This window comes from Eleutherodactylus coqui, chromosome 7 (genome assembly GCF_035609145.1).
Source record: "Eleutherodactylus coqui strain aEleCoq1 chromosome 7, aEleCoq1.hap1, whole genome shotgun sequence".
Taxonomy (NCBI): domain Eukaryota; kingdom Metazoa; phylum Chordata; class Amphibia; order Anura; family Eleutherodactylidae; genus Eleutherodactylus; species Eleutherodactylus coqui.
This window is the reverse complement of record NC_089843.1, coordinates 157,061,658-157,086,053: the sequence shown is the minus strand read 5'-3', so window position 1 is coordinate 157,086,053 and position 24,396 is coordinate 157,061,658. Positions and strand designations below refer to the sequence as shown.

At 42.7% G+C, this 24,396-nt stretch overlaps 1 protein-coding gene across 2 annotated transcripts in view; it reads left to right on the top strand.

The window, feature by feature from the left end:
- The window catches only part of LOC136573611 (bifunctional heparan sulfate N-deacetylase/N-sulfotransferase 4-like), a 387,126-nt gene that overhangs the window by 202,779 nt on the left and 159,951 nt on the right, over window positions 1–24,396 (top strand). For both annotated transcript variants that reach the window (XM_066574883.1, XM_066574884.1), the window contains exon 5: window positions 2,263–2,391. In XM_066574883.1, coding sequence (XP_066430980.1) covers window positions 2,263–2,391 — 129 coding nt within the window. The remainder of the gene's footprint in view (window positions 1–2,262; window positions 2,392–24,396) is intronic.

Below are 24,396 nucleotides of genomic sequence, written 5' to 3'. Positions count from 1 at the left end.
TAAAGGAGCCTTTAAGTGCTTACCAAACTTTACACTTCATGACCTGCTAACAGGTGATTTCCCATAGTAAGAATATCCTTGACAATGCCTGAGGCACTGACAATAATTACATTACTTGTGAAATACTATGGAGATCCTGAAAACATGACCTGTTGAAAGGGTCATGAGGACTGAAGTTTGGGAAACGCTCATCAAAAATAATGATGCTGTATAACAGAGGCGTAACATGAAGCTCCTGGGCCCCAATGCAAAACCTGTAACAGGGCCCCCAACTATATTGCTTTATTCATAGTACTGGGCTCCCTATATGGAGAAGAGAGGCCTTATGGGCCTCTAAGGCTCCTGGGCCCAGATGCAACTGCATCCCCTGCATCCCCTATTGTTACGTCCCTGCTGTATAAGTTCCAAATGTTTTACTTACCTGGACATTTGTTTTCAGACTGAATTCACATGATGTTTATAAGAAAATCCCTCAACATAGACATAAACATGTCCATTGACTTTCATAAGCTATCAGCAAACATTTGTCTAGTGTATATTAGTCTAATAAGGCCAGCTGTACTGCAAAGCACAAGTGATTGCCCTTTTCAATGCAACTGAAAAAATGTAGAACATGTGGTGTACTATTTTAATAGTAGTCAATGGCATATGTAGGCAACGTGTGATGTACTTTTTTAATCATTGGACCATAGTAGGACCATTTCAAACTGTCTCATGAAATGTGGGAGCTGGATGTAGTATGCATTTAACCTAAGGTTTTTATATGGTCTACTAGCTGATATACCTGGCTTCGCCCGAGTTAATTTGGTAATGGTGTTTATCTGGTGTTCACATGGAAAATCTTATGAAGTCGTGGTTACTTTAGAGATACCGAGGAAAAAAATATGTTCCACATTTTGGATGGTTCTTTGCGTTACCCAGGAAACACCATGTGCAGGTAACCATGCGATGTTTCCTTTATATAAAATGACATCAGAAAGTGAGAGAATTAGATTACGTACATAAAATTTGGATGCTAATTCTTTTGCGCTTAGAATTGAATAATCGAGTTGGGACCCATTAAGTTTTCCTATTTATGACATAATCAATGTTCGTGCCAAATTTCAAATTTCTATGACATTGGGAAATGAGAGAATTAGATTACGTACGTAAAATTTGGACGCTAATTCTTTTGCGCTTAGATTTGAATAATCGAGTTGGGACCCATTAATTTTTCCTATTTATGATGTAGTCAATGCTCGGGCCAAATTTCTATGACATTGAGAGAATTAGATACCGTATGTAAAATTTGGACGCTAATTCTTTTGCACTTAGAATTGAATAATCGAGTTGGGACCCAATAGCTTTTCCTAATTATGACATAATCAATGCTCGTGCCAAATTTCTATGACATCAGGAAGTGAGAGAATTAGATTCCGTACGTAAAATTTGGACGCTAATTCTTTTGCGCTTAGAATTGAATAATCGAGTTGAGACCCATTAACGTTTCCTATGTATGACATAATCAATGCTCGTACCAAATTTCAAGTTTCTATGACATCGGAAAGTGAGAGAATTAGATTCTGTATGTAAAATTTGGATGCTAGTTCTTTTGTGCTAGAATTGAATAATCGAGTTGGGACCCATTAGCTTTTCGTATTTATGACATAATCAATGCTCATGCCAAATTTCAAGTTCCTATGACATCGGGAAGTGAGAGCATTAGATTACGTACCTAAAATTTGGAGGCTATTTCTTTTGTGCTAGAATTGAATAATCGAATTGGGACTTCTTTACTTTTCCTATTTTGGACATAATCTATACTTGTGCCAAATTTCATGTTTCTACGCCATCGGGAAGTTGGAGAATTATTGGCGAGTCATTCAGTGAGTCAGTGAATCAGTCAGACATTCAGTCAGTCAGTGAGTCAGTGAGGGCTTTCATCTTTATATATATAGATAAATTCCATTTTCTAACTTTATAGGGGATTTAAGTTTTTCTTATACAAAGCTAAAATCTCTAACTTTCTTTAATACATTTATACAGTTAAAGGGGTTATCCAGTCTTTGAAAATTAATAGCGTATCCTTAGGATAGGCCATCAATATCTGATTGCTGAGGGTCTTAAGATGTTTTGGTATAAGAATGCTTGACCTTTTAAGTATTTGATCACAGACACATAAGCTAGCTACTGTTCAAGACCATTGCTTATTTCCTTACTCTTGTACAGGTGAGAAGGATAATTTATTTACTGTAATATTATCTATCTGGCTTTATTAACTAGGTTCTTCCTCGGCAAACTTGTGGTTTGTTCACACATACAATTTTCTATAAAGAATATCCTGGTGGACCAAGTGAACTGGATAAAAGCATCAAAGGCGGAGAGCTCTTTCTAACAGTACTTCTGAATCCTGTAAGTGTTATTACGCTCTATCACTTGAAAAATGTCAGAATAACACACTCAGCCAAGACGGATAAAAACAATGTGCCACTTATTACTGAAGTCAGATCATTAGAAACATCATTAGTTTGTCCTTCCGTTTATCTCTGAAATCTGTCTGTGCTTCAGTTTATTAATTGAACTGCTCAGGTTTGTTTCTTTGGCTTTAATTCTTATGTGTAAAACTGGCTTCACATGGGCGTATTTGTACACGCTTTTGCAGGTGCAAAATTTGCCTTTGCAATATGCAGAGAATATAATTCATTGACTTCAATAAGTTTGTTCTCATTTCCTTTTTTGCACGTACGGAAAAAATTTTTGCATGCTCTACTTTTGCACGCCTCTGCGCATCAGTGGTCCTCATAAAAGTCTATGGAGTGCATAAATGCAGGTGCAAATCGCACAAGGATGCACAACATGTTGCACAATCCTATGAGAAAAAGAACATCTGGAACTTATTAGGCTAAATATCTATTTAAATCAGGGTGTGGTTGTGTCCACTGTGCAAAAAAAAAAAGAACATGCACTGCATAAAGAACAATAAAAGCCTTATTTGTAGAGCAAATATGTTGTGCTGAAGCATGTGTAAAAACTCATATGCCCATATGAAGCCGCCCTAAGGGCTTATTTACACTGCTGTATATCGGCCAGGATTTTCTCACCCCAACCGATATACGCTGCCCCTCTGATGCATTGGTTTACAATGCATCAGTGCACAGGGGCGTATCTCCGCAGTTTAAAAGCGCCCAACCTAAACTCTGCCCCTCTTCTCTTCTCCTCTTCGCACCGTGCCGCTGTTTGCAATGGGAGGGGCGGGGTGGAGCTAAGCCCTGCCCCCACCCCACCCCTCTCTTTGCAAACAGCAACAAAGGCGCAGAGCAGGGCAGGAGCTCAGCACAGCAGCTCCCGCTCCCTCCCGCCTTCTCCCCTTGCAGAGAGCCGGTGAGGGGGAGGGAAGGGCTGTTTTCCCCTGCCTGACGGCGCATACGCTGCCACTTGCATCACAAAGTAGTGTATATTAATTGTCCGTTTCCGCAGCTGGCCCATATACGCTTGTGTGAGGCCGCCATAATGCTGCTTGCTCAAAAATAGATAGTTGTTAACTGGACCCTAGAGGATTGGTAACGTGGTGTGGTCCAATGAGTCAGTGTATTGATTGTTTAGAACTAATGGTAGAGTTTGTGTGTCATGTAAACCGAATGAAGCTAAGTGGTCAAAAAGGCTGGTGGTGCTTCCATACTGATGTGGGGCATTCTCATGTCATGGGTTGAGTCAAAAGGTCCACCTAAGCACATCATTGGTGATATGCTTCACTGATTTGCAGCCTGTCATGGACTTCAAGTACCCCCACAATGATGGGATAGTCTAGCAAGATAATACACCATGCCATCTGGCTCAATTTGTCCAGAATTGGTTCACGGAAAATTTTGAAGAGTTCCTACAAATGGTGTGGCCTGCACATCAAACTGACATGAGCCCAATCAAGCATTTATGGGATCTGGTGGAGAGGTTTATTCATGCCCAAGATCCTCCACCTACATATACCATGGAGCTGTGGTTGGCTATCCAGATGGCATGGCTCAACATTCTTCCAGACATCTTCTGTCCACTTGTGGAATTTATGCTTCATCCAGTTGCTGCACTTAACCGGGATAGAGGAGGTCCTACACAATATTAGTTCCTTGCAAATAATTTTTGGCATGTCAGTGTATAGGTATTATTTGATGCTGACAAGGTTTGTTTTGGGCGATATTACTATGTAAAGAACTACAGTTCCTATTATTATTCCTCTCCCATTTCAAGGACCATCGTGCATAGTCCAGTACTATCATGCATAGACTCCAGTACACTTCAGATTAAGGCCCAATGTCCACTGGCAGATCGAATTCCGCATGTAGGACCCTGCAGCGGAAACCGACCCTGCCCGCAGCCAAGGACACTGCTTACCCATCCAGGTCTTCTGCGTGCCTGTCCGGATATTCTATTTTCTTTACTGCGGATATGTGCAGAAGCGCCAGCCAACGCGCCCCCACTCATTTGCACTGGAGTGTTTTTTCTAAACTCCTGCTTTCCTGTGGAATCCGCGGCCTGTCCACAATTCAATTGCAGGTGGGCCACGGATCTGACGACTTCCATTGACTTCAGTGGAAGCCATCCGTGTGGGAAACGCGCTGAAATGGAGCATGCTGAGATTTGTTTTCCGGACTACGAGGTCCGCAAAGCAAATCTGCATGCTTCAATTAATGCTCGGATGCCCATGCTTCCCTATGGGTGGCTTGATTTGCAGATCTTCCACGTGGGTCACCCGCAAGGATTATACAAATCAGCTCCACCTGTGGACATTGGGCCTAAGACTGAGGTATAACACACCTGTCTTATTAAATTCCCCCAAATTTATTAAAAAGTGCACTACTCAATAAATCTGGTGCATCTTCGGCTGTCCATGTATAAGGCAAAAAAAAAACTACGTCAGCTGTAAGCTGGTATAGATTTCTAAAAAGCTCTGTTATTTCATTAGTCTTGCATAGCAATGTGTTACTGTGCAAATTTGTGTTCAGGTACCATCAAGCGTATGCAGTGTATATGAATATTATTTTTAGGTGCATTTTACCTCTTTAACAAGTGAATTATATGCCATTTGGGAGTGTAAACACTAGTTTTGTAATGATTTCCTTTCTTTCAGATCAAACGTTAGATAGATAGATAGATAGATATGAAATATAGATAGATTGATAGATATGAATGATAGATAGATAGATAGATAGATAGATAGATAGATAGATAGATAGATAGATAGATAGATAGATAGATAGATGCTCGAGTCAAACTTTTCGTAATGCTTGAGAGCTCATTTCGAGTAACGAACCCCATTGAAGTCAATGGGCGACTCGAGCATTTTTGTATGGGACCGATGCTCCGCATAGCTGATGACTTGTCAAACACCAGAATACACCAGCAAGTCATGAATACACCACAGAAACGGATAGGGAAGGGCAGGGGCAGCATGCATGGCTGAATCTCAGGCTCTCGCGTCCCACTATTAAGCCAAAATGGTGGCAAGAGTCTGACGTCACCCCCCTAACAATTTACTTGGGACAAACCCTCATTAGCAAAGCATACGCGCTGGCACATCTTAGCTAAGCACCACACTAGCTGCAACCAAGGCCAATCACTGCCTGCGGTTGACACTGCTGCCTCTTTTCCTGGGTTACATGCTGGCATTGCTGTCCAACCCCGTCGCACGACCCTGGATCCGCAGTGCACACAAAATTTTCCCTGCACAGCATTCAGCTGGCCTCATGCCACATGCTCGCTTCGTAGCCACACCAACCTCATGTCTATTTATAGGTGCGTAATGGATGAGGAGGAAACGGAGGCACACACTGCAGAGGGTTGGCAGGGCTAGGCAGCGACCCTCTTTGAAAGTGTGGGAGATAGCCCACAATGCTGTTGAGAATTGATGATAAATTGACGTATGATCATCATTCCAATCCCGTGCCACCTCTGTCAAAAAATTGTCAGGAGCCGCAAACGTGGCCATTAAGGGGAACTCAGTTGCCAGCACTTCTACACATCTCCACAATGCAGCAATACTCTGCGTGGGAAGCACGTGAGTGGGCCCAGGGTCAGGCTCGGTCCCAGCCTTCACCTTGTGTGATCCAAGGTGCCGCGAGTTACATAGCAATGGGAAATCCCTGTGTCCCCACACAATTCATTCTGTGTAGGTGTCAGATAGCTCAACACCGCATTGGGAAGTCTTTGAGTTCCTTGGGTTCGCCTATGCTGTTGGTGCACCAAGATGGTATTACACTGGAAGAAATCAGAGTGCACAAACATGGCAGAGTTTCACCCGGCCAAGGGCCTCGGCCCACAGTTCTGCCCTAGTCAATCAGTGTATTTGTGCCAGACAGGTAAAACACCGCAATGGGAAGTCTTTGTGCACCCACACAATAGGCAGAGACCTGTAACATTTCTGTAGCCAAAGTATAGGCAGACCCCAGTAACATTTCTGTAGCAAGAGGATTGGCGAACCCCTCAAACCATTCAGTAGAAACTGTATGGGCAGACCCCAGTAAAATTTCTGTAGCAAGAGTATAGGCAGACTCCAGTAACATTTCTGTAGCAAAAGTATAGGCAGACCCCAGTAACACTTCTGTAGCCAAAGTATAGGCAGACCCCAGTAACATTTCTGTAGCAAAAGTATAGGCGAAGCCCTGTATCATTTCTGTAGCAACAGTATAGGCAAACCCCTGAAACCATTCAGTAGAAAAGGTATAGGCAGACCATAGTAACATTTCTGCAGCCAAAGTATAGGCGGACCCCAGTAACATTTCTGTAGCAAAAGTATAGGCGAACCCCTGTAACATTTCTGTAGCAAGAGAATAGGCGAACCCCTCAATCCATTCAGTAGAAAAGGTATAGGCAGACCCCAGTAACATTTCTGTAGCCAAAGTATAGGCGGACCCCAGTAACATTTTTGTAGCAAAAGTATAGGTGAACACCTCTAACATTTCTGTAGCAAAATTATAGGCGAACCCCTGTAACATTTCTGTAGCAAGAGTATAGGCGAACCCCTCAAACCATTCAGTAGAAAAGGTATAGGCAGACCCCAGTAACATTTGTGCAGCCAAAGTATAGGCGGACCCCAGTAACATTTCTGTAGCAAATGTATAGGTGAACCCCTGTAACATTTCAGTAGCAAGAGTATAGGCAAACCCCTCAAACCATTCAGTAGAAACTGTATAGGCAGACCCCAGTTACTTTTCTGTAGCAAGAGTATAGGCAGACCCCAATAACATTTTTGTAGCAAAAGTATAGGCAAACCCCAGTAACATTTCTGTAGCAAGAGTATAGGCAGACCCCAGTAACATTTCTGTAGCCAAAGTATAGGCAGACCCATGTAACATTTCTGTAGCAAGAGTATAGGGGAACCCCTCAAACCATTCAGTAGAAAAGGTATAGGCAGACCCCAGTAACATTTCTGTAGCCAAAGTATAGGCGGACCCCAGTAACATATCTGTAGCAAAAGTATAGGCGAACCCCAGTAACATTTCTGTAACAAAAATATAGGCAAACCCCTGTAACAATTTTGTAGCAACAGTATAGGCGAACGCCAGTGACATTGGAGTATAGACGAAGCCTGGAAAAATTAGTTTGCTAACAGTATTGACAAGGGCCTGAAAAATTGGTGTACCAAGAGTACAAGTTTACCCCTGAAAAATTGCTCAACCGTGAGGGCAGGTGAAACCCACAAACATTTTTTGAAGGTTATTGGTTGATTTGTACCAGAGCCTGGAGGCAGCCCTCCGCAAAAATTGGTTTAAGTTTAACTTATAAAACTGTAAAAACTGATAAAACTTTTAAAAAGTTTTAAAGAGAGCATTTTGGGCCGCATAGAAATTGGCAGTTCAGCATGATGACATACTGTTTTAGGAGGAGGAGTAATAATATCCGAGAGGGATACATAAGGTTAATTCTCCCCTTTTTGGGGTGATAGAGGATGCATTTTTCTCCTGTTGCAGCGAAAAGATTCTTTAGGATCCGCTGCTCTCCACCGGTGGAGAAGAGGAGTCTGGGGAAATCCAGCCTTTGTTCATCTTTATGAGTATAAGCATGTCACGCTGTCAGTTGATAGTCGGGTACGCTTATCCTTGATGATTCCCCCAGCTGCACTAAACACCCTCTCTGATAAGATGCTAGCGGCAGGGCAGGCCAGCACCTCCAGGGCATACAATGCGAGTTCATGCCATGTGTCCAGCTTTGACACCCCATAGTTGTATGTATCAGAGGCATCACGGAGTCACGGAGGACAGTGGTACGATCGGCTACATACTCCCTCACCATCTTTTTACACTGCTTCCTCTGACTTAGCCTTGACTGGGGAATGGTGACACAGCCTTGCTGGGGAGCCATAAAGCTGGCAAAGGCCTTGGAGAGTGCTCCCCTGCCTGCGCTGGACATGCTGCCCGAACCCCTACGCCTCCCCTGCTAGTTGGCCCTCTGAACTGCGTCTTCTGCCACTAGCATTGTCAGATGGGAACTTTAGCATCACCTTTTCCACCAGGGCCCTGTGGTATTGCATCATTCTCGTACTCCTTTCCTTTTCGGGAATGAGAGTGGAAAAGTTCTCCTTTTACCGTGGGTTGAAAAGGGTGTACACCCAGTAATCCGTGTCGGCCAGAATGCGTCTAACGCGAGGGTCACGGAAAAGGCAGCCTAACATGAAGTCAGCCATGTGTGCCAGGGTCCCAGTATGCAACACATCGCTGTCCTCACTAGGAAGATGACTTTCAGGATCCTCCTCCTCTTCAGCTCATACACGCTGAACAGATGAGAGGCAAGCAGCATGGGTACCTTCTGCAGTGAGGCCAGCTGTCTCTTCCCCCCCTCCTCCTCCTTCTCCTTCCCTTCCTCCTCCTCCTCCTTCTCCAAAACGCGCTGAGATATAGACATGACGGTGGTCTGGCTATCAAGCGATATACTGTTATCCCCCGTCTCCTGTTCCAACCGCAAAGCATCAGCCTTTATGCTTAGCAGCGAACTTCTCAGCAGGCAAAGCAGCGGGATGGTAATACTAATGATGGCTGCATTGCCACTCACCATCTGGGTAGACTCCTCAAAGTTTCCAAGGACCTGGCAGATGTCTGCCATCCATGCCCACTCCTCAGTAAAGAACTGCGGAGGCTGACTACCACTCTGCCTCCCATGTTGCGGCTGGTATTCCACTATTGCTCGTACAGCCTGGCCAACATGTGCAGCGTAGAATTCCAGCGCGTGGGCACGACGCAGCGCACCTTGCTGAGCAAGTTAGACAAGTGGGAGTAGTTTTTCAGAAACCGCTAAACCACCAGATTGAAGACGTGGGCCAGACATGGCATGTGTGTGAGGCTGCCGAGCTGCAGAGCCGCCACCAGGTAAGGGCCATTGTCACACACGACCATGCCCGGTTGGAGGCTCAGCGGCGAAAGCCAGAGGTCGGTCTGCTCTGTCAGACCTTGCAACGGCTCAGGGGCCATGTGCCTCTCGTCACCTAAGCTGATTAGTTTCAGCATGGCTTGCTGACACTTGCCCACCGCTGTGCTGCCGTACCACACGCTACAGACTGCTGGCGACGTGCTCACACTTCTTAATTGAGAGGTAGAAGTGGCGGAAGAGGGGGCATAAAACACTGCAGATACCAGCACCGAGGTAGGACCCGCTATTCTGGGTGTGGGTAGGACGTGAGCGGTCCCAGGCTCTGACTTGGTCCCAGCCTTCACCAAGTTCACCCAATGTGCCGTCAGGGAGATATAGTGGCCCTGCCCGCCATAATTTGTCCACGTGTACATGGTTAAGTGGACCTTCCCAGTAACCGTGTTGGTGAGGGCACGATTTATGTTGCAGGAGACGTGCTGGTGTAGGGCGGGGATGGCACACCGGGAAAAATAGTGGCGACTGGGGACTGAGCAGTGCGGGACCGCTGCTGCAATCATGTTTTTGAAAGCCTCCGTTTCCACAAGCCTGTGCGGAAGCATCTCCAGGCTGATTAATCTAGCAATGTGCACGTTTAAAGCTTGTGCATGTGGGTGCGTGGCGGCCTATTTCTGCTTTCGCTCCAATGCTTGTGTTAGCGACAGCTGAATGCTGTGCTGAGAGACATTGCTGGATGGAGTGGAGGACGGTGGAGGTGATGGTGTGGGTGCAGGCCGGGAGACGCTCGTGTCTGTGTCCTGGGAGGAGGATTGGATCTGTGTGCCAGGTTGTGGCACAGGGGAAGAGGAAGTGGTGTGACCCAGAGGCGGTGAATGGCCTTCGTCCCACCTTGTGTGGTGATTGGCCATCATATGCCTGCGCATGCTGGTGGTGGTGAGGCTGGTAGTGGTGGCTCCCCAGCTGATCTTGGTGTGACACAGGTTGCACACCACTGTTCTTTGGTCTTCCGCGCTCTCACTAAAAAACATCCACACCTTTGAACACCTAGCCCTCTGCACGGAGGCTTGCCGTGAGGGGGTGCCTTGGGAAGCAGTTGGGGGATTCTTCGCTCTGGCCCTGCCTCTACCCCTGGCCATTCTACTGCCTTTTCCAACCTGTCCTGCTGCTGCACTTGCCTCCCTCTCTGAAGCCCTGTCCTCAGAAGGCTTTGTAAACGAGGTGGGGTCAGTCACCTCATCGTCCAGCTGCTCTTCCTCCGAATACTCTGCGTGCTCCTCCCTCAAACTTACTGCCCTTACTACTACCTCAATGACAGAAAACTGTGTTTCATCATCCTCATCCACAAAAAGCTCTTGATAGATCTCTAATAGATAAATAGATAGATAGATAGATAGATAGATAGATAGATAGATAGATAGATAGATAGATAGATAGATAGATAGATAGATGCTACAGTATAATGCAAATGCAGGGGTCACAATAATAAAATCTGCAATGCCAATTATATACAAGTAATGATGATGAAGATTATCATCTCATTTGTGTCACCAATAGTATTTGCTTTGTTTCATTTACTACATGTTATTAAGACTCTTAATGATGATTGAACATTGATGGTTTTGTTATTTTAGTTTTTCATTTCATCACTTCTGCCTATTTAAAATCAGACCTCTAAATGTCCTACCGTGGCCCTAAGTCTTTGTGTGTTTTCAATGTAATTTTAAAGAACAAAAAAAAATATCCTTTCAATCATGCATAAGATGAAATAGTCTTTCATATCGCCTGGCATCAATCAGCCTGAGCAGTATCAGATGAAATGTGCAAGGACTCACAAACACAAACAGAAAAGACAAGTGATAGCTGTTTTATTACAGATATGTGATATATGCTGACATGCCAGAAGTCACGGGATAGCGGTATGTAAATTGATTATGAAGTGGTGTTACCTCAGGTGACACTTGGTAATTCCCATACCTAAGTTGTGAGGTGTCATCTTGAGTGAGGTTGAACATTCACAAGCCTGCTCATGGCTCGGCGACATGAATTATCAGAGTTTGAATAAGGCATGATGGTAGGTACCAAACAGATGGGACATTCCATTTCCGAAGCTGTGCAGACATTTAACCTTTCTTGATCTGCAGTGTTACACGTGTACAGGGAATGCATTACCACCCACAATGGACAGTGCAGTCCAGTAGGTGCTTAATGATTGTGACCAGTTGCATCTACGTAGAATTGTCTATGCAAACAGACAAGTAACTCTGGCAGAATCACATTCACAATCAATGAAGGAAGCCCCATATGCATATTCCCCAGTTCAGTGCAGCCTTCTTTAGCTTCCGTGGGATATGGTAGCAGAAGATGCAGCAGAGTGCCTCTGTTAACATCACAACACCAGAGAAAACACCTTGCCTGGGCTTGTGAAGTTAACTGGATCCCAGAGAATCATGTGGTCTGATAAGTCAGTGTACTGATAGTTTTGAACTAATGTTAGAGTTTGTGTGTTGTGTTAACCCCATGAAGATAAGAGGTCAAAAAGGCTGGTGGTGCTTCCATACTGATGTGGGGTGTCCTCATGGCATAGGTTGAGTCAATGGGTCCACCTAAACACATCATTGGTTCCCACTGTATTTCAATGATTGGTAAGCATTTGTAGCCCTTCATGGACTTCATGTACCCCCACAATGATGGGATAGTTTATCAAGATAATACACTATGCCATCTTGCTCAATTTGTCCAGAATTGGTTCATGGAGCATTTTGAAGAGTTCCTACAAGTGGTGTTGCCTGCCCATCAACCTAACGTGAGCCTAATCAAACATTTATGGGATGTGGTGGAGAGGCCCCTTCATACCCCAGATCCTGCACCTACAAATACCACGGAGCTGTGGTTGGCTATCCAGATGGCATGGCTCAACATTCTTCCAGACATCTTCTTTCCATTGTTGAATTTATGCCTCATCCAGTTGCTGCACTTCACCGGGATAGAGGAGGTCCTACACAATATTAGTTCCTTGCAAATAATTTTTGGCATGTCAGTGTATAGGTATTATTTGATGCTGACAAGGTTTGCTTTGGGCGGTATTACTATGTAAAGAATTACAGTTCCTATAATTATTCTTCTCCCATTTCAAAGACTATGGTGCATCCTACTCCAGTACACTTCAGATTAAGGCCCAATGTCCACTGGCAGATCGAATTCCGCATGCGGGACCCTGCAGCAGAATCCGACCCTGCCCACAGCCGAGGACACTGCTTATCCATCTGGGTCTTCTGCATGCCTGTCCGGATATTCTATCCTCTTTATTGCGGATGTGTGCAGAAGTGCCAGGTGGTGCACCGCCACTCATTTGCACTGGAGTGTTTTTTTTCTAAACTCCTGCTTTCCTGTGGAAACCGCGGATTGTCCACAATTCAATTGCAGGTGGGCCGCAGATCTGACGACTTCCATTGACTTCAATGGAAGTTTTCTGTGTCGGAAACACACTGAAATGGAGCATGCTGAGATTTGTTTTCTGGACCACGAGGTCTGCAAAATGAATCTACTTGCTTTAATTCATGCTCAGACGCCCATGCTTCCCTATGGGTGGCTTGATTTGCGGCTCTTCTGCGTGGGTCACCCACACAGATTCCCCAAATCAGCTCCGTCTGTGGACATTGGGCCTAAGACTGAGGTATAACACACCAGTCTTAATAAATTCCCCCAAATGTATTATAAAGTGCACTACTCAATAAATTTAGTGCATCTTCGGCTGTCCATGTATAAGGCAAAGAAAACTACATAATCTGTAAAGTGGTATAGATTTGTGCTATAATTTACACTGATCTCTGCATAAATTAAAGACAATCTCTCTGGTCATGTGATATTCTGCACCTTCCGCTAAGCCACACCTGCTTTTTTGAAATGTGGCAAGGACCACATAAAATTGAAAAAATGTTGCAATTTGTTTTAATGCATGTGCCAAAATCTGTGTATTTTTTTTTCAGAAAATTGACACAGAACCCTTGTTAAATTCCAACTACTGTTTTGCAGTTGCCTTCATGTCCCTTTATTGCAAGTTACTTTAATTAATTACTATTTTCATACATAGTACACATTTGTAATAGAGAAACTGATGCTGACTGGACACTGGACTTTATGCTGTCCAACATGAGAAACTCCCCCCCCCCCCATCCCCCTGGAAACATAGGGTGGTAGGGTTCTTTATAGGACTTGAAAAATGCCTGAAAAAACATGTGTACAAAATGTCACTATATAAAGGATAATTAATAGAGATGAGCGAGTATACTCGCTAAGGCACATTACTCGAGCGAGTAGTGCCTTAGCCGAGTATCTCCCCGCTCGTCTCTAAAGATTCTGGGGCCGGCGGGGGGGGGGGGGGGGGGGGCGGGGAGCGGCGGGGGTGAGCGGGGAGGAACGGAGGGGAGATCTCTCTCTCCTTCTCTCCTCCCCGGCTCCCACCCTCTCCCCGCCACAACTCACCTGTCACCCGCGCCGGCCCCCGAAACTTTAGAGACGAGCAGGGAGATACACGACTAAGGCACTACTCGCTCGAGTAATGTGCCTTAGCGAGTATACTCGCTCTTCTCTAATAATTAACCATACAGTCAACTCTGGGTCACCCTATGGATCAACTCATGCTATTTTTAAACACGGCTTCTTTAAACTTTGACAAATCCTAGCATATTATCCTTCTCCAGTCCACTTACTCACATGATGTGTCCAAAATAAGTTAGCTTTTTTTTTAATATCTTCACCTCTGGGGACATTTTTGGTTTGACACAATCTAGTACTTCCTTATTAGTGATACTTGCTGTCCATGGGATCTGAAGCGTTCTTCTCCAGCACCATAATTCAAAAGTGTGTAACTTCCCCCTGCCATCCTTTATAAGTGTCCAGCTATCACAAGCAAAAGTTGCAATGGGAAAAATAATTGCCTTTACTAGGCAGCACTTGGTTTAGAAACTGAAACTGAAGTCTTTACTTTTCATGATCTTGTCCATTCCTAGCAAAGCCACATGATCCAGGGCTATTCTTTGTTTAATTTCTGCGTTCCCCATTGCAATTTATTTAGGACCCAAGGAATATGTAATCTGGTACAACATCAATCTCTTCATTGTTAATTGTGATGGTGGTTAGACCATTTCCAGCAGTTGTCATGGTCTTTATCTTTTTGATGTTTAAGAAGAGGCCTTCTAGCACACTTCTTTCTTTGACTGCCATTTATAAGTGTTCTAGATTATCTAGACTTTCTGCAAAAAGGGGGGTATCATCAGCATTTTGAAGATTGTTTATGTTCCGCCTCCTATTTTCACACCAACCTTTGACTTAGGCCTCTTTCACACGACTGTATGCGTTTTTACGCTCGGCCGATTGCAGCTAAAAATTGCATGAATGAAGAATAACCGCAATCAAGTCCCAATCTTACTTAGCATTTTCTCATCCATTCACACAGGCAGCTGCAGCGTATCGGCAAAATAACACGCTGTAGCGCAGAAATCCCTCAGTCGGCAGAAATCCTCTGAATGATTACTAATGCTTAAATAGAGCCAGCTGTTTTCTTTTCTGACCACTGGAAGCAGGTAAACTCACTCCCCTCACTTTTTTTCAGCTCCCATAGAAGTCTACAGGAGCTTCCAGTATATATAAAAATTGATTGCCATTTTCGGAGACCAATGTGCTATTTTTTGGCGACGAGATTGTTACGCACCAAAAAAAAAATCGCTCATGTGAATAAATACGTTGGAGTCCAATGCGTCAGATGGTCGTGATTTTTGGTTGCAGCTACAATAGCTGCATATATACAGCCGTGTGAATAGGGCTTAAGCCAAGCTGATTTTCCTCTTAACTACCTCAGCATACATGCTGAGAAGCAATGGTGGCAAAATGCACCCTTGGTACGCTCTAATTCTGATTTTCTCATTATATAAATAGTAACAAATACCATAATAAATGCAAGTTTCAGTAAAAATCCTGGCATTTTAAAATGTATTTTTTATGCATTTTAATCATTGTCCATTGCACCGTTGCCTGCTATTTTTTGGTTTGTTTGTTTTAAACAAGAAAATCACTTTAATATCCCAATAAACACTTCCCACACATTGCATTCCTTGTATCCTTTTACATATATGTTTGTAATTCTACAATACTAATGGCTGAATATATATCTGCATTTGATAAATAATCAGATTGAAATAATTGAAGTTGCTATGATCATTTTTCTTTCTGACCGCGCACAAAACATTGTGTAGCAAGATGAAAGGTCACATATTTGATATGCATGATAGCAGCCAACGGATCAGGACTCAGAGGAAGATCAGAACATTCCAGTTATTTATGGTCTAGTCACCATTTTTCTGACCATCTGTGTGCTAATATTATTGAAGTGATATTCCAACTTGTGAAACCATATGCAAGGTTCATAATGAGCTTAGAGCATTGCATAATGCTTCAAGAAACTTTATGTTAAAGTATGTCACTACTAGATTGTGCAAACACAACTTGGTATTGTAGATATATATACCAGTCAGGCATAATATGATAACCACTGACTGGTGCAGTGGATAACTGATTATCTCATGAGAATAGCATCTACGAAGGAGTGGGATTAGAGATGAGCGAGCACCAAAATGCTTGAGTGCTCGTTACTCGAGTCGAACTTTCAGTGATGCTCGAGAGTTCGTTTCGAGTAACAAACCCCATTGAAGTCAATGGGCGACTTGAGCATTTTTGTATATGACAGGTGCTCCGCTAAGGTTTTCATTTGTGAAAATCTTAGCAAATCACCAAAGTCATGTAAAAAACACAGAAATGGATAGGGCAGGCGAGGAGCAACATGCAGGGCTGCATTTCGGGCTCCGAGGTCTCACTATTAAGCCACAATAGTGGCAAGAGTGAGACCCCCCCCCCCCGCACTGTCAGCATAAAGATCGTTCTCCTCTGCCACAGCTGTAACAGCTGTGGCAGAGAAGAACGATCTTAGCCCATTGAATTCAATGGAGCCGGCAATACAGCCGGCTCCATTGAAAGCAATGGGCTCTTGGCGAGCGCGGGATGAATTTTCGGGAAGGGCTTAAAAATATAAGCCCTTACCTGAAAATCATCCTAAAATGTGTAAAAATAAAAAATTATGTCAGCATTAAGATTGTTCTCCTCTGCCACAGCGGTAACAGCTGTGGCAGAGAAGAACGATGTTAGCCCATTGAATTCCATGGAGCCGGCAATACAGCCGGCTCCATTGAAAGCAATGGGCTCTTGGCGAGCGCTGGATGAATTTTTGGGAAGGGCTTGAAAATATAAGCCCTTACCTGAAAAAGAAAGATTTTAGTGTAAAAAAGAATAAAAATGCGGCTCCATTGAAGACAATGGTCTGCTGGCACACCTGAATTCTTTTTCAGGGAAGGCCTTTACATATAAGCCATTCCCTGGAAATGAATTAAAAGTGATTTAAAAAACAAAAAAAATAGATACTCACCTCCCTTCAGCTGCCGGGGCACAGCCGCGTCTTCTCCTGCTATCCCCTGCACTGTGGTGCTGAACTGCTGTCATTCAGCTGAGAGCTGCGCTGAGCCAATCAGAGGCAGCACTCACTCACCCATTCATGAATTCATGAATGGGTGTGAGTGAGAGCTACCTCTGATTGGTCAGGCTGTGACCAATCAGAGGCAGCTCATTCAGCAGGTGGGGATTTTAAATCCCCGGCTGCTGAATACTACAGAGAGCAGTTCAGGAGAACTGCCAGCTGGCCGTGGCTGAACTCCGTCTGCCGGGACCAGGTGAGTATATATTTTTTTTTTATTTTTACACATTTCTGGATGAATTGCAGGGAAGGGCTTATATATTTAAGCCCTACTCGAAAATTCATTGTGCGATCGCCGGCAGCCCATTGCTTTCAATGGAGCCGGCTGTATTGCCGGCTCCATTGAATTCAATGGGCTAACATCGTTCTGCCGGGACAAGGTGAGTATATTTTTTTTTTTACTTTTTACACATTTTAGGATGATTTTCAGGTAAGGGCTTATATTTTTAAGCCCTTCCCGAAAATTCATCCCGGGCTCGCCGGCAGCCCATTGTTTTCAATGGAGCCGGCTGTATTCCCGGCTCCATTGAATTCAATGGTCAGTGCTCGTTTAATCGAGATGAGCACCGTGTGGTGCTCGTCTCGAGTAACGAGCATCTCGAGCACCCTAATACTCGAACGAGCATCAAGCTCGGATGAGTATGCTCGCTCATCTCTAAGTGGGATATATTGAATAGCAGATTAAGGGGACCAAAAGCCTAGGATGTTTCAGATGGCTGCAAAATAGCCGCGATAAAACATTTGTGTGAATAAGTCCTTAGATTTTCTGCAGCAGATTTCACCCCCTTAAATTTATGGTGGAATTGCTGCAGACTTCCTACACCAAATCCAACACTTGTTTGAAAATACCCTTTAGAATAGTCATGTCCAACTGCCACTTACACTTTATTAGTTCTCATGCACACAAGCGTATATTTGGTCTGTGTGCTGTCCATGTATTTCACGGACAGCATATGGACCCATTAGAGCCAACTAGGCTATATACATGGGTGTTTTTCCACATGTCATGATAGCAGCGCAGCACTGCAACCTAGATAGTACTGCATACAGAGAGGCATTGAGCTATGTGGTCGTGCAGATTATTAGGGGCAGTTTGGATAGCCGCAGCAGGTCCCACTGGAGCCCAGGGAGGACACCCCTACTGCCCCAGACATAATCTGCCATTGAATATACTAGATAGCAAGTGAACAGTTAGTTCTTTAAGTTGATGTAAAAAAAAAAATAATAATAATAAATCTTGTTATTTGTATCGCCAACTTAATCTGCCCGCACCTTTAACTTTTATGGAAGACTGTTCTAGACATGCTCTGTGACCTGTGCAGAGATCATTGTACAGGGAGGAGAGTAGATAAACTGGGACTATGACCAGCCTTAACTGTGTCGTATAGGGTGCCGGCAGTTTGGGTAGCCACCTGATACCTAAGATTCCTTGGAGGCCCTTGGCTGCCCAAATATGTATGTATCACTGCCCATACGCAATGTATTGCAAATGAACAGAGTCGCATATGCTACCAATACAAAAGTTTAGGGCTCACTCTGCGTGATACGTGGAGAAACAAAGCATGCTGCAATGTTTTTTTCACGTGTGTGCACGCCCTTTTGACCCTTGCTTGGCTGAGAGATTTCCTTCCAAATTTGTGTTTAATTCACCTCTTGCCTGGCTCTGGATGGTTTTGGGAGCCAGCTGGTAACAGCATCTGAGTGGCTTAAACACCTGACAAATGGAACCTTGTTGCTCGGGCAGATGTTCACTTCTGCCTGACAGCATCTGTGTCATATTACCTCCACTTTAAATCGGTCTCTAGATGTCTTATTGAAATATGATATATAGTCCCATGTAACTAAAGGCATGTATTTTGTACGGTGTTTCCATATTTGTGTCCACCCCCTCTATATATGTATGCATTCTGGTACATATGTATGTAATAAGCTTTGTTCTGGTACCATATTTAGTAATGTAGTAGTTGATGTAGTAATCTTGGTTCAGGCATTGTATCTATGCAGTAAGTTTGATATTGCTACAATATAGATGCAGAAAACTTGGTTCTGGTATCATTTCTATGTTGTATGCTTGGTATTCTCACTGTATCATTATAGTAATCCTATGTCTGGTTTATATATGAGAGAGAGAGAACATGTTTGGATCTGGTACTGCATCTATACGGTAAGCTTGGTTCTGGAATTATATCTATGTCGTTAGCTTAGTCTAATTATCATATCTGTTATTGTATCTACGCATTGTTCTGTTATTGTATCTACGCATTGAGCTTGTTTTTGTTATCGTACCTATGCAGTATGCTTAGTTCTGGTACTGTATCTACATTGGCTTAAAATGTGTGCTTACACAAAGGCTTAAAATGTGTGCTCAGCTAACAGTATTTGTTAAAGGGGTATTCCCATCTCAGGAACTCCGTTCTGATATATTACAAATAGCAAACTAAAGCACTTGCCAATTACCTGCCAGTTGTAAAAATGCCCATTTGCTTGAAAAGCTTTATTCTTTTTTGCAGTTATTTACTGCTTGTTACTCAAGGAACCAACCACCTCTGTTATGGAGCAGAAATGGCCAATGTTTCTTGGCCTGGCCACCAGCTACCACTGCTCTCTGCTGTTTCTTTGCATAAAAGGGCTTTTGAGCAACACAAACAAGTCCTCATTCCCAAAATGGGAATATCCCTTTAAGCTTTGACTCTGCTTGCTATGTGTTTCTCAGCATACTGGTACACATACATAGAACAGCATATAATCTTTTTTTCTCCTGTAGATTATCATCTTTATTTTCTACATTTTCATCTTGTAGCTGCATTACTATGTAATCAGTAGTAATGGAGAAATAAGAAATAAATGTATGTTAACTTAAATTGTGGTCACCTAGATATGAGTTTTAAGTGTTAAACATTACTACAGATAACAGAGGAGTAGAAAATACCTACATTATAGTATTAATGTATACATTTCTGCGTGCATACAGTAGGTTTCATACATAAGGGATGAGTTTAAAAAACGTAGCTAGACTAATTGATTTAAATATCCTTTAAAGAAAAATATAATAGAGCTTGATGTGATTACCTCCTTTGCCTGCCTTCTTAGGAAATGTCTCTTACAGATCCTTCCTTTTCCACACTTCTAAGCAGACAAAGGAGTCTTTGATGTAGATCAAAGAATATATTCCTGCGTATCATCATTGTTTTCAAAATAATAAGGCCAGCATATAGTATGCACATTTATAGAAAATGATTGTCATTAGTTTTTTAACAGCACTGTGAAAGACAAGCTTTTGACTTTTCACACATTAGACTGCAGCTTTTTTTAAACTCTGCCAGAGTATTCATGCTCAATGATCAAACAGTTTAATTTACTTATTGCAGTCCAGCTGGGCCACACTAGAAAAATTGCCTGGAGATAAAACCAAACTAGTCCATTTATATTCCAATATGTTATTTTCAAGTAAACTCTAAACGGTCTCCACTTAAACTCTCTCTGTGAGAAAACAAAACTTTTGGCCAAGTCAGACTTCTATATGACCCTAAGTTTTCACGTTTTGGTCATGTTCTTAAGGGTTCAATCCGGGACAAACCAAGATGGCCCATCCACTTCTCTGTTTACCTGAAGCGCACTGTGCATTGGTAGTGCATTGGTAGTCTTCGATGCTACAGTACATGCTGTTGTGATTGGTCAGTGCTGCTCACATGAGGAGCTCTGGCCAGTCACAGCAATGTCTAGTGTCTTAGAATACCGATACACTGCCAATACATAATGTACATCAGGTGGTCTGGTTTGTTCAAGGGCAGAAGGTCTCTTCCAGGTTTTATTATATCTGTACTCTATAACTATATTTTCCGCACCAAGGACAAGATAGGATCCTTCCTATGAGATCAAAAGAGTCTTTTCAGAGGTCTTCTTTGGGGAAGGCTTTCACAGGGCATGGTCCAATACAGTCATTGGTTCTAGATACAAGGCACTATACCAAACCATAGCATGGTCATTTGCACAGAGTCTTAAGGGGGTATTTTCATCAGGGGAATGTCAGAAAAGTGGGCGTGGACCCACTGTGCTACTCACCGATTTATCTTTGGACTATTCTACTCTACAAGGAAGAACCTAGGACTCCCAGGCTTTCACCCTTTAACACCTCCAATTGGGGGCTGGTCTTGGCTGCAGACGCCCCAAGACAAGTCTCAGTTCAGGGGCAGATGATAAGGATAAGCCCCATAACACAATGCCAGAGGATTAGACAAAGGTGTAGTCTATATACATAGCGAAGGTCAAAACAGGCGGAATACTTGCATTATGGTGAGACTGGCAGAAAGTCAGGAAAGACAGCAGTCAGGTATATCATGGTCAGAATACAAGCTGAGGACAGGAGAAGATGAGTAAGCTGGGTGAATTAAGCACCGGTCAAACCAGGAGTCAGTTAGGATACAAGCAACTTTGCAGAAACATCTGGAACTAATTACTAGACACCCTTCAATGGGAAAGGGTGCAGTCTGAATTTGCCAGGGTAGTAAACCTGGGTGTGTTTGCTGGCCCTTTAAGAGGCATGCCAGAGCACACGTGCACTTTATGAATGACAGTAACAGGTACTTAGACTACACTGATGGTACAGCATCTGCCACATGTGACAGGAAGAGGTTGATGACCACAAGTAGCAGAAGGTAGGAGGAGACACCAGCCTTGGCCATCGACAATAACAGTACCCCCTTATCCTCCTCTTTTTTGGCTTAGACTGCATATTAAACTTCTTGAGAAGAGCCATGGAATTGATGGTTTGTGCAGGTTTCCAAGACCTTTTGTCTGAACCAATGTCCTTCCAAAGTTGCCTAGTCTTTGGGTGTGCCAGTGTATTATCTAAGCAAGTCACTAAAGTGGCATCAAAAAGGGGAGAAAAATGGTAAGAAAAAAATCCTTTTGTTTCGTATTGCCGTATCCATAATGACTCATACATAAACTGAACAAACTTTTAATCCCACATGGCAACTCTATTTAAAAAAAACTAAAAAAAAAGCCAAAATCCTTTTTATTAATTTCACCTCCCAAATAAATGCAATAAAAGTGATTTAAAAGTCACATGTATCCCAAAATGGTACCAATAAATATTGCAACTCATCATGCAAAAGAAAATGTTACTGGTCTCTGAATACAGTTATGCAGAAAAAAGAAGTTCCAAAAGAAGGTTTTTATTGGAAAAAATAAAAAAAAATATATAGAATTTTGGTATCTTCGTAATTGTACCAACACATAGAAAAATGTTATCCTGTCATTTACACTGTATTCTGTACGGCATAAAAAATGGCAGAATTGATGTATTTTTCATCATTCTTCCTTCAAAAAAATTAATACAACTTATGCAATGCATTATATGTACCCCAAAATGGTACAAATGAACCAATGAAAAAAAGCAAAGAACAAGCTGTTTTATGGCTATGTCAACAAAAAAATAAAGTTACGGCTTTCAAGCTTTTTGCTTTCTTTTGGATTAACTGAGGTTTGTAAGTGTAAAAAAGGTTGAACTTGACGGACTTAGGTCTTTTCTCAACTTACTGACGTTAACTGTGTAACATTGCTTTATCTTTGTAGTTATGTTTATTTTTCTTTACTCCCTAGTTTTTCTCCCCATTCATTTTTATAATAGTAACATGAAAATTCATACACCACTTTTATACATAGGAGCCATTTAAAAGCCTGAACTATGTATATATCCTACCAGCAATACTTGTAATGCATGAAGTGTATACCTTTAAGGCAACACATAGAAATATCTTCCAAGAATCAAACCGGTCACAATGTATGCATGCAGGAAAGAGTTGGATGCATTTCTTACACAAATGCCTACTTTTGTAATGATTAATAATGCAGATAAGTTTTATAATTCACTTGAATGGTTTCTGGCATTTCATTGAGATTTTAATCGCCATCAGTGATTTTTCTCTAAGTCGCTTCTGGCATTATGCAAATTGGAAAGAGATAATGACCTTGCACTGAAAATTAATTCTTGGCTCTTCAAGAGAATAGCATCAAGTAGATTGATAAAATGCTAAAATGGGTGTGGTTGTGAACAAGCAAAGTATCCCAAATCTATCTAATATGAGTACTGAAGTTTTATAGTCACAAAAACCTGCACAATCATTGCTATTTACATATCTTAGCACCTACAATAATATGTTCTGGATATTTAGACGATAAGGAGACATTACATGGAAACTGTCTCATTCTGCAGTTCAGGATTGCACTTAGTATTTTATATATTATGTCAGTAATGTTAAGCATAAGGGAAAACTAAAATTAACTTTCATGGCTCACACTTATTTGCTCAGGGGATAGGGGAATTGAACTCCAAAGTGTTGTCATCATGAGTTCCGGTCCCTAAAGCTTTTGCCTAAAAGAAGATAATGCAAGCCATTTTGAGTGAACTGTATTACATGCATTTATGTAACAGTATCAATGGTATTCTTATCAGGAGGTTTTGTTTTGTAATATGCTTCCTTGTTATGATGGAAGTATCAATACAACTCCTTTCACCACATGGAAAATGTATATTGTTATGTTCAGCCTCATTTATTTTCAATTACTGAAAGGTCATTTCTCTGTGTAATGGAAAGCTAAAAATGTCTGTTCTGCTAATTAATTTAATTGTATGCATACAAATATCTTGTAGGAGTGTAGTACAGAAATTTGCCTTTAGGAGGCTGGAGAGTAGGCTGTTTCAGAAAATGTCCAGTGGGGAAAGGGTCTAAATATGTTGTAGGAGTGTAGCAGAGAAACTGGCCTTTGGGAGCTGGAGAGCAGGCTGTTTCAGAAAATGTCCAGTGGGAAAGGGTCTAAATATGTTGCAGGAGTGTAGTACAGAAATTGGCCTTTGGGAGGCTCGAGAGTAGGCTGTTTCAGAAAATGTCCAGTGGGCAAAGGGTCTAGAATGCTAACTGGGTGTGCTTGGAGGGAAGAAAACCTCCAGACTTGAGGAGCTCAAGGTCCATTCTGGTCCATTGGAGACCAAGCACTGTTCTAGTGTGGAACTCCTGCTGCTACCTGGAGTGTGACAAGGGTGGACATCCCCTAAACTGGCACCGTGAATGGGTACAAGGTGATGGACTTTATGTTAAGTGTTTGAGGCACTAGGCCTGTATGATAGAGAGGCCAGGGACTTGCGTATGTTCGTGTACACTCTGACAAGTAACAACAGGGTGAAGACTGTATTATTTGCTATTGATCTGCTGCAAATAAATGCTGAACACCAGATTTTAAAAACCTACTGGCCTGGGCGTGGTTTACTGGTGTGCGACCATCCATCTGGTGGATTACAAAAAAGATGTTGATCCGATGGACTAACAATTCCCAAGTTATCATGATTAGAGATGAGCGAGCATACTCGTCCGAGCTTGATGCTCGTTCGAATATTAGGGTGCTTGAGATGCTCGTTACTCGAGACGAGCACCACGCGGTGCTCGTCTCGATTAAACGAGCACTGACCATTGAATTCAATGGAGCCG